Below are 10,351 nucleotides of genomic sequence, written 5' to 3' on the forward strand. Positions count from 1 at the left end.
TTGTAAGTGTTCTCCATTCAGGCTGTGCCACAGCATTGTAGTTTTATGCTGCATCAAGTGAAAAAGCTTTTTAGGGTTCATAACATGTATGTGAACTCTGGCATGTTTTTGTGGCACAGTTAATTTGAAGTTAGCAAAGAACTATGTGAGTTTATTCTGTGCTACTTCTGCTTGCTGAAAGATTTGATACAGTGATCTGTATCAATTTATCTTGTTATTCCTTCACCTGGCACAAGTTAGTTACCAAATTTCTTCAAAAACTAAAGAGTTCTGAAATGCTTCATTATTCCATAAGTCATCATTGAAGTTCACAAGAAGCATACCAGTAAAATGTTCTCATGTTTCTGGAAAACAACTGAAGAATTGAGGTATAGATAGTCAATATATGATAGAGCCTGTGATAGAAGGAGAACGTTGAACTAATTCAGATGGACTGAAAACTGGCTTCATTGAATAGGAATGGCTGAGGTGTACCAGAACATTTCTGATTTGGCTAGAAAAAGATTATTTGGGATGTGCAGAAAGTTGTGTGTAGAGGTGGGTAACAGCCTATAAAATCATATTCATGTGATTCAGATGGTATCCACAAGTATGTAAAAAATTTCCTGAACTGAGAAAATCTGCTTAGCACATCCTTCCACTCTGCTAAAAGAACAGACAATAAATGAGTATATGTCATGTTTATCATGAAATAACTTTCAAATTTATTGAAGGATGAGGATTCAGAAGATGGTGTTCTCACCAGAGAGTCTTCTGCTATGTACCCAACTAAGACCTTAGAAACAAGTGAAAAATTACCTCTCCCATGCCTGGATGACACCTATCAAAAGAGTGAAAAGCCTGAGAAAAGAGAAAGCACAGAAAGTCCTCTAGAGTCAAGTCCTTCTGCTTCCACACACTCTTCTCCAGTACACAAACCAAACAATGAAAATAGCACAGCCGCCACTCGCTCGCCTCCTCCTGAAGGGATGACTCCAAATTCTCCTCAAGGGTATCTCAAGAATGTGAAGCAAAAAGAAACAAAAGGGAAAGGGAAAGAAACCAAGGGTAAGAATTAAGGGTTTATTGTTATTTTTATTCTTTGGGACTGTAGTTTTACTGATTTTAGATGTAATCAGTAAAGGTCCTAATATGTTTGTGCCAAACACAAGCCTCATAAGTGGCAGTGTACTGGAGAGCAAGTCTGATGGATTTCCTTATTCCCAGAAAAATTTGTTGTTGGCTTTGTGCTTCTAGACATTATCCAAGTGTTTAAACAAGATACAGATTCTGAGTATTGCAGGAATTACTGCATTATTCATTATGTCCTCTTAGGATATTTGTCCCTAGAAGAAGGTTAAAGGTATTATAATCAGCCTAGTCACTACTAATCATTATTTGATATGAATAGTTGGAATTTTTCGTATAAATAATTGAAAAAGGGATCTAATACAATCTTTTGAATGTTTGATATTTTTTGTAATAAGCCAGTACAAATGTATAAAGACAGCTGACTTCCTGTCTTTGCCATGCAGCTCAGACAAAACCATTTTATTAATACCCTGAAACAGGACTTGTTTTATACTGTCCTTATTTTGTATATTTCTATAAAGTTTCAAACAAAAATAGTCTAAAAAAAACCACCACTAAGACATACCTAATACATATGTGATTTTGTCTTCTTTTCTACAGTTTTTTTGTGATGGCAGAAGCATTGTAAACTTTTTTTTTCCTAAATTGGCCCCTGGAATTGCTAATTAATGCAGTACATGCAGATTAGTATTGAAAGCTTGCTCTTTGTGAGGAAAATTACACTAAATACTGTTTCTGCTAGATTGTTGCTTTCTAACTGTATTTAAATGTCTGCCTGGTAGTGAATTAGTCCTTTCTATTACCTTTTCATCCATTCATGTATCAGTCTGTATTTTAACCTACTGTGCTGTGTTTAAGAAATTTCCTCTTTTCTTAAAGGACTACCTCTGGAAACAAACATCACTATTAAAGTTTGGTTTTGTATTCAAGTTGATAGGAAAAATAACTAGTTTAACTGTAGTTCCAATTTATTGGATGTTACATATTTAGAAAAAGTGCTTAGCTAATTAGCTAAAGTTTTAGTGTTGATCAGAAACTACTAATTTGTTCAACAGTACCCTTAAAAATTCATTTTTTTCATGTATCTTATACTGGTTATGTGGTTGTGTGTATTGAAGCTGACATTTTGTAAAAGAAAGAGGTTCTTTTTTCTAAACCTGTCATAAACTAATTTTTGTTTGTAGTTCATTAGAGCAAAATACTGTGGTAAGTTTTACCTTTCTGTAGACAGTATAGAGTTACTCTTTATCAAAAGGAATATTTTTTGAATAGTTGTTAGTAATTGTTATGTTCCCATTTTTCAGTGGCCTGGTACAGAGTGATGGGAAGATGCCATACAGAATAACTTAGGCTGGCTGTTATGGCTGTACTATTTTCAGTTATTACCTGTGTGTGGGAATGGGAGTTTTAACACTGTCACCCAGGTCTTAGTATCTGACTTACAAGCATCATCATTAGTAGCTGAAAGTTGCAGGTATTTTTACAGCAACATTTCTGTTTTTCACCTCTCTATGAAAAACAGAAGAAAGGAAAAATGAAGACAGGACAGCAGAAACAAATGAAGGAATACCATCAGGGAAGTCCAAAAGGAGATTTCCAGATTTTGGGTAAGATTTTACTTGTGTTCCTTTGGAAACAAATGTTGTTCTGTGTTATTTTTGAGAATATTATGTTCTCTAAATAAAACAGTGTTGAGTAGTCCAGTAATGCTACTTGATAACACCTTTAAAGACAGGGGTAAAGCTTCTTGAAGTCAGCTATCATTAAAGACTTAGACTGGTACTGCAATAAATGAATCATAATGTATAACATAAAAATCAGCTGATTTCACACACTGATAACATAGTTAGGGAGTTTGCTCAAGTTGCTGTGCATTGCTTAGGAGCATTAATGTAGCAGTAAAACTGTGGTTTTCCTCCTGGTTGTATCTATATGCTAAGCTTCTTTAGGCATTTTCTGTATTTATTTTGGTTATCTGTGGCTTTTGAAAGGGTACTGTCATGGTTCTTAAATAGAATATGAATGCCAGAACTTTTTAATTGTATGCATAATCTGCAAAATTATGCTTTGTGTAACAATATAAATGTGGCTTTTTGTAACTGTTGAAGTCAGTGTGAAAACTAACTTTAGTTTTAGTGATTTAAAGAAATGTTGTACCGGGTAAGTGTAAGTGCTTTATGAAATTTGTGTTTTTTCACTTCAGGGGATTGCGGAAATCTGGGGGCAAGGGAAAGAAGCAAGAAAAAGAAATTCTAAGAGGTTCTCTGGATAGCAGGTAGTTCTTTTGTTATTTTATACATACATGCTCCATTCCTAAAATTTGTAACCTAAGAATTTCTTTAAAACTGTCATTAATGTTTGATCTTAAAGTCCATTATAATACAACAGTAGCAAAATTCTGTGAAGATTTAATGATACAGAGATGAGCTGCTGATCTCACAGAAGAGAGTAGAGGAGACAACATTAAAATTGTATTTTGCTTAGGAAGAGGAATGTTAAGTAAATTAAGTTAGCAATTGCTTGAAATTCTAAATTGCGTGAAATATTGCAGAAGTTCTTAAATTTGTGTTGTTAAATAACCCATTATTTTGCATGGATATTTAAAGGCAAGTATCAGTTTTCATTTCAAGTATCAGTTGTGCTGTGAAACTGGTAAAAATAAGTAGTGTGTTTTGAGTTCTTGTTTTTAAGGGGATGGTTGTGTATTTGAGGGATGGGGTGGGGTTTTTTGCTGTTGTTATTTAAACAGAATTTAATCTGCGTATTTCAGAGGCTCCCGAGAACTTTTGGATGACTCTGGCAACAATCTGTCTGCATCAGATTCAGATTCCCCTGTTCCTACTTGCATGCCTTTCTCTTGGTTTGGAGACAGCCACAAAGAGCCTCAGATTTCAAGCAGCAGTCTGCAGGTTACTCAGGGTGGGCAGGATGGTTGTGAGCATGGCCAAGAGAAGAACAGAAGCAAGGTAAAGATGACCAGTTTGTGCCTTGAATATTTAAGTGTTGCATCTTGATAAAGTAAAAATATCAGTGGTTAGTGTTTGGAAGCCTATTTACTTAGTCCTTGACCACATCACCTCTTTCAAACATTGATGGAGAAGTTTGAGGTACTACAGTGCTTACAAGCAGGAATTATGAGTGTTCCTGTTCCGTCCTCCTCAGTTGAAGCGTCAGTAGAGGCTATTAAGGCTGAAGTAGCATCTAAGGAAGAATCACAGGGCATGCTTTCTCACTGGTTGGTAAGGCTAAAAGTAATGTTGCTTTCAGGAAAGCATAGTTTAAAGGTCAAATCTGTTTTCCAGCCTAGCTCATGGAGGAATTGTGCATAAATAGAGGTCAGCTGTCCAAACAGTTGGCCAGCCAGTTCTTACCATACTGGAATGTAGGGTTGGAGTATCGGACAGGTGGAGGAAGATAGCACCCTACTTTTCATTAACAAATACAGTATTAAAAGCCAAGAAACACATCTATAGAGCACTTTCTTCCAGGCTTCTGAGTAACTAATAATCTAATAATTTAGAGCCTTTTAACTGTATCTTGAGAGTGAGGCTACACAGTTCAGTCTATAACATAGTTACCATCTTTACAGTTTAAACTACTTGAAAGAAACAGCTTTAGAAACTAAAATGTGTAATGTGTGTGTCGTCCGAATACTTGGTAAAATCTTTTTCAATTTAAGACTGTTCCTAGCAATTTTACTGACTTCATTCTCATTTCCTCTGGCTTTTGTCAAATTGAAAATTACAGTTATTTGAGTAAGGTCATAAGCTGGGTTTTTTCTTGAGTTTCACACTTCTTCACTTTGGATGGCTAAAATACCCTTTCATGTTTTCATTTTCTTCTGTGTTGTTACAAAAAAATGAGTTGTATATCTGGAAGAGAAACTTGCCAGGTTGTAGTCCATGAAGTCACAGATATTTTGCTGAGATTGCAAATAACAAGTTTTCTTTCCATGTTTCTAGATGGTGATTGCACTAAAATGCTGTTGTAATACCCTTTTTTTAAAATACTTTGTTTCGCTAATGTAAAGGTACAGTCCCTGTGATAGTAGTAAATTGTCTGCATATGTAGTTTTTAAAAATTACAGGAAGTGGTTTTAGAACCATACAATCCTTATTATAACACAGGAACTTAATAAGAGTAGGAATTTTTTAATCTCTGAAGCAGAACTGTACTTCACAAAATACTGCCAGTGTGCATCAGTCTTACATGTTTACAGCTCCTGCATTGGTCTCTTCTGTTGAACATGCGGTGGCCAAAAGATGTTTCTGTAAATAACCCAAGGATTTGGAAGGTATATGCATATACTTGGGTACAGTTTTTGATTTAATAGGAATGCATGGTTGGTCTCTTGATAGGCTGTAGGTGGTCTCCTAATAGGCTTCAGCAAAGCTATCAAGAGGTGTTTCCTGTATAGATAAGCAGTCAGTGGGTTTGACTTTCAAAGTCACTGATTGAGAAGAACCCACTGGTCCCCTCTTCATTGCTCCTTTCTATCTTATTTAAATAATTTTTGTAAGCATAGTAAAAGTGCCACTGCTGCATTTTTACTGTGAACACCTACAATGTGCTTAAGCAGCTCTGAAAGTTTTCATATACCTACCATATACACCTACTTCTGGCAATCAAAAAGTTACCAGAATGAATGCTCTCTTCCTTTCCACACTGTTCTGAAGTAATAGTCTTTTCTTCTTATTGGACTATACTTGCCCAAGATGATTACCACTTCAACCTTCCAGTTGGTTTCTTGCCTACTGGTTTGGGTTTTTTTGTTTCCTTCTCATGCTCCAGTATGTAATTGTTGCTTGCTGCTTTTTTCCTTAGTGCCAGTTGCAAACCAGCAGCTGGAGTATTATGCAAGTCTCCAGCTATATTCCTGCTTTGTAAAATGGTAGAAAGCTGATCGCACTGAAGAACAGATTCTCATACATTCATTAATCATAAAATCATAGTTTTCCTCTCCAAAGTCAGGCTGTTTTCACTTTGCAGTTTGGTAAACATGGTAATGTAACAGCGGTTGCTGCTTCAAATGAGTGACTAATTGTTGTGGATCTGAACTTAGGGGTTGATAATTACATTTGCACAGTAACAAAGCTTTGGCTTGTTTTACTATGAAAAGACATTAAGACTGACAAGGAAATGTACTTAACCACTCAGAAGTGAGTCTTGTTACTAAAACAATATAAAAGCAAGGGAAAAAGTCATCTTCCCAGAATTCAAGGGAAGAATACTCATTTTTGTTGATATTAACTGAAAATTTTAAATAAAGCAATATATGATAAATATAGCAATAACACGTATTCCTTTCATGTTTGTAATATCCCATATGATCATGTGACAGCATTTCTTAAACAAGAGGTAAAAGTAGAAAACCTAAAATAAGAACTTAGTCATGTAAAAAATCTCTGTGGAACCAAGTTCTTTGCATTGTGTATAGTTTTTGTAGTTGTGCTTTAGCATTGATTATGTAAGGAATATAATTACATTTCTTATCACCTGGTTTCTGGTTTTGCAGAATTTGCCTCTGAAAGTTACTGCACTTAAAAGGTTTTCATTTTCTTAAAATGGTTCTGAAGTTAGTTTTAAACTTACAGTGTGACAAAGTAGTGGTCAGCTTCTTGATCCCTGTGAAAACAAGAAACACAGGAACTAAAATCCTGTGTGCTTGCAAACAGTTCTTAAATTACTCCCTTGACATAAATCTGTCCCATTCTTTGATACACACATATACATAGTATTTATACTCATTGTTTTTCCAGAATACTACTTGGCTTCTGTAAGCAAGTATGCAGTCTTTCATTTTCAATGCAAGGAAGAGCAGTGTGGTATAAATTAGATTCCTTAAATGATAGGAAGCATACCTATAAAACTTCTTCTGTCCAAATTCTTTGCCGTTCAAGAGTCAAAAATCTTTGCAACTGGCTCTAAACGCTTAAAAGGAAATTACTGATTAAACTGATTAGGAGCAGGGGAGGAGGAAACATTACCACTGGTGCTCAGATGCTTTACTTTTGGCTATGTTTTTATTATTGTATCTTTTCAGTTTTGTTTGTCTGAATTGTTCTTGATTTTCTTTGTAGAGGTAAAAAGTGTAAAGCCACTGAGGATGGCTGAAAGAAAAGCTCTTAAATAGATTTTCAGTTTGGGTTGAAGTTAAGTTGAGAATAGGTTGATGGACAAAGTATTGTGTTGTTTCTGGTAATAATTCTTGCATCTAAAAGACTGAAGAAAACCCTAAAATTTAATGTAATGGATAAAATAATCTACATGGTAAATAGAATACCATTTCTCAGTCAAGAAAATACTACACAGAGGTAGCAGGAAAACTCAAGTTGTGGTTTGGGGGTTTTATGTTTGTTGAGTTCTGGTGGTGATGGCTTTTTTCTTGAGCTTTGATGTGGTGTTTTTAAGGCTGGAAATGTGTATCAATAATTTAGAGTATAAGCGAATGCCCTTACAAAACAAAAATTGAATAATCCAGAAAACTGAGAGTTCAGGTGGAATTGAAATCAGAACATAATACAGAAGTGCTAAATGAAGATAACTGCAAAAATGTAGATCTTTTATATGAGCATAACTAGTTGAAGAAAAAGACCTTAAAGATCAGTTTAATTTAGGATCTCAGGTTATTTATGCACATAGGGATGTGGTATGGCATTCTTGCAAAGTTTTTATGTAATTAGTTGATTGGAAACATAGAGAACATTAGAGAAAATACTGGTAAATAGTTGCTTACTGATTGTAGGCAGCAAAGAGTAGTGCTGAGACATAAATTTTAGAAAGGCAAAAGGGTGAGGCATGTTTTTGGCAGAATTATTTTCACTCACTAATGAAAAATATTTTCAAGGTCACAATCGGAGTTGGAAATCAAGGGAATCAACAGAGCACTACCTTATAAAACACATTCATTGTGTTTGTAGAGGTTTCAGTTTAATAAAAGTTCATAATGAGTAAGTCCAACAAATACATTTTAAATTGCTTCTCCCACAGTGTGGTATGCCTGCTGAAAAAGTAACTGATGCACTTCCTTGTGTATTTTAACACCGTTTCAGATTATGACCAATTCTCTGCACAAGTTGCTTTTATTGAGGATATTGCTTTGTTACTGCATTTCTGAATTCAGAAATTTAACAAAAAAGTCAGATGCTTGATGTAGTTAGTATATTTCATATGTGTTCTAAAGGTAACTGACTCATACTATTTTTTTTAACCAAAAATCAGAATTACTAGAATGTCACCTAATGACCTGCTTTTCCAAGAAGTGAGTTAATAAAACATTATTTCCACTTGTTTGCAGAGTAGAATTGTCATAGATGATACATACCATAGCAAGCCAAGTTGTGAACTTTCAGGGTTAGTGACAGAACCAAATCTGTCAGGTCGTTCACACACTTTAACCTTCTCTTCAAATGAGGTGAGTTTCAAAGTGTGTATATGTGTGTTGTTGATGTTGTTGTTCACACTACAGCATGTTTGATAAAAACAGATGTGTGTAATGTGAAACTAGATGGCTGTTCCATATTTGAATGTTGAAGAGCACTGTGAAGAAGTTGTTAATGAACTAAGGACATGCCCTTGTGGATGACACATCAGCCTGTGTGTTCTGATCCTAGTTATGTCATAAAAATAGGAATGAACTCACTGATCAAATTGGAGTTTTTAACTTTAAATGAAATGCCATTCTGTTCCACTAATTTAAAGCAACTTCCTGGGTGAATAAAAACTGCAACATTTTTACCTCGCCTTCACATCTGTGCAGGTTTGTTTTATGATAAAATTTCATTTCAATAAAAACAAAAGAAAAAAGGAAAAAAGAACATAGTGGTTCTGATATATAGGTAGAAATTAGACACCTGAAAGTGTGTTCATTCCCCTGGAGAACTAATTCCTTTGGCTATAGTTGAAACCTAAAGTTCACACTTTGGTAGCATCCTGAGATACTGTCTCATTTGGTGTTTGACTAATGGGCATCTTAATAAATTAAATCCTTTAGTTTAGGAAAACTCATTAAAAAATGAACATAGTTATCTTACGTAAAAATGAATTAGAGGGCTTGCAAAACTGGTGGTTCATGAATGTGATGGGATTTTTATTAGCTGTCTTAAGTCAGTCTTTGGTGAAAATCTTAAAATAGCCTAGGATGTAGAAAGTTAGTGCAGTCTTACAATGTTATAAATTCACTAACATAAAAATCTGAGGTCTCAAAAATTATATAACTAGTTTTTACAGCTTGTGGTAGTGGATTATGTTTTTGCAGATTTTTTTTTTTTTTTTTTGAGATAATAGTCTTAGATCTAATGGAAACCAGAGGAATTTCAGGTAATAATATGTCTTTTCAAGTACTTCCTGCAGTTTTTTGAACGGAATATGTGTTTCTAGAACTTTCAAGCAGTATAAATTGTAAGGCTTTATTAAAGATGTCTTCTTGAGTATCATTCATTGATCAGGATTACAAACTTCCAATAAACTTAGGGTTCTAAAATTCAAATGAAAGCAGTCTAATATTAATTGTCCATGTGTAAAGTGATGATTGAAGCCTTTTTGTTATAGATGAGTTCCAGTGTCCTGTCTAGTTCATATGGCACTTATTGTCCTGGTTTTGCATGACCAGTAAAACCTGTTTGTAGCTTTTCAGTAATTACCTTGAGTATCAAGGGTGGTCTACTCTGAGGGAAACAAGGAACAAATTCTGAACTGTTTTCTCATTTGGAGAGCAGTATGTGTGAAGAAAAATATATAGTTCTGTTCTTAGGATTTTTTTAAAGTTTTTAGTCTAGGTCTGGGAAAAAATAAATAATCAAAGTTATAGCGGTTTGGGGTATTTTGAATCACAGAATAAATTAGGCTGGAAAAGACCTCTGAGATCAGATTGAGTCCAACCTATGACTGAACACCACCTTGTCAACTAGGCCATGGCACTGAATGTCACATCCAGTCTTTCCTTAAACACCTCCAGGGACGGTGCCTCCACCACCTCTCTGGGCAGTCCATGCCAATGTTTAATCACCCTTGCTGTAAAGAAATCCTTCCTGATGTTCAATGTGAATCTTACCTGGCTAGCTGGCATCCTCTTGTCACTGGTTACCTGGGAGAAGAGGCTGCCCCCCACCTGGCTACACCCTCCTTCCATCAGGTTGTGGAGAGTGATGAGGTCCCCCTGAGCCTCCTCTTCTCCAGGCAAAACACCCCCAGCTGTCTCAGCTGCTCTTCACAGGACCTGTGCTCCACACCCTTCACCAGCTTCATTGTCCTTCTCTGGACCCACTCCAGCACCTCAATG

At 35.4% G+C, this 10,351-nt stretch overlaps 1 protein-coding gene across 3 annotated transcripts in view; it reads left to right on the forward strand.

The window, feature by feature from the left end:
* LOC107207400 (neurabin-1-like) overlaps nucleotides 1–10,351 on the forward strand; it is a 40,696-nt gene that overhangs the window by 23,412 nt on the left and 6,933 nt on the right. The window contains exons 13-17 of one of the 3 annotated variants that reach the window (XM_015634387.3): nucleotides 714–1,047; nucleotides 2,594–2,678; nucleotides 3,275–3,346; nucleotides 3,842–4,037; nucleotides 8,369–8,485. In XM_015634387.3, the coding sequence (XP_015489873.1) occupies nucleotides 714–1,047; nucleotides 2,594–2,678; nucleotides 3,275–3,346; nucleotides 3,842–4,037; nucleotides 8,369–8,485 (804 nt within the window). Of the gene's footprint in view, nucleotides 1–713; nucleotides 1,048–2,593; nucleotides 2,679–3,274; nucleotides 3,347–3,841; nucleotides 4,038–8,368; nucleotides 8,486–10,351 lie in introns of those variants that run through there. The other 2 variants (XM_015634389.2, XM_015634388.2) reach the window with 2 other exon arrangements.

Source organism: Parus major, chromosome 7 (assembly GCF_001522545.3).
Source record: "Parus major isolate Abel chromosome 7, Parus_major1.1, whole genome shotgun sequence".
NCBI lineage: Eukaryota > Metazoa > Chordata > Aves > Passeriformes > Paridae > Parus > Parus major.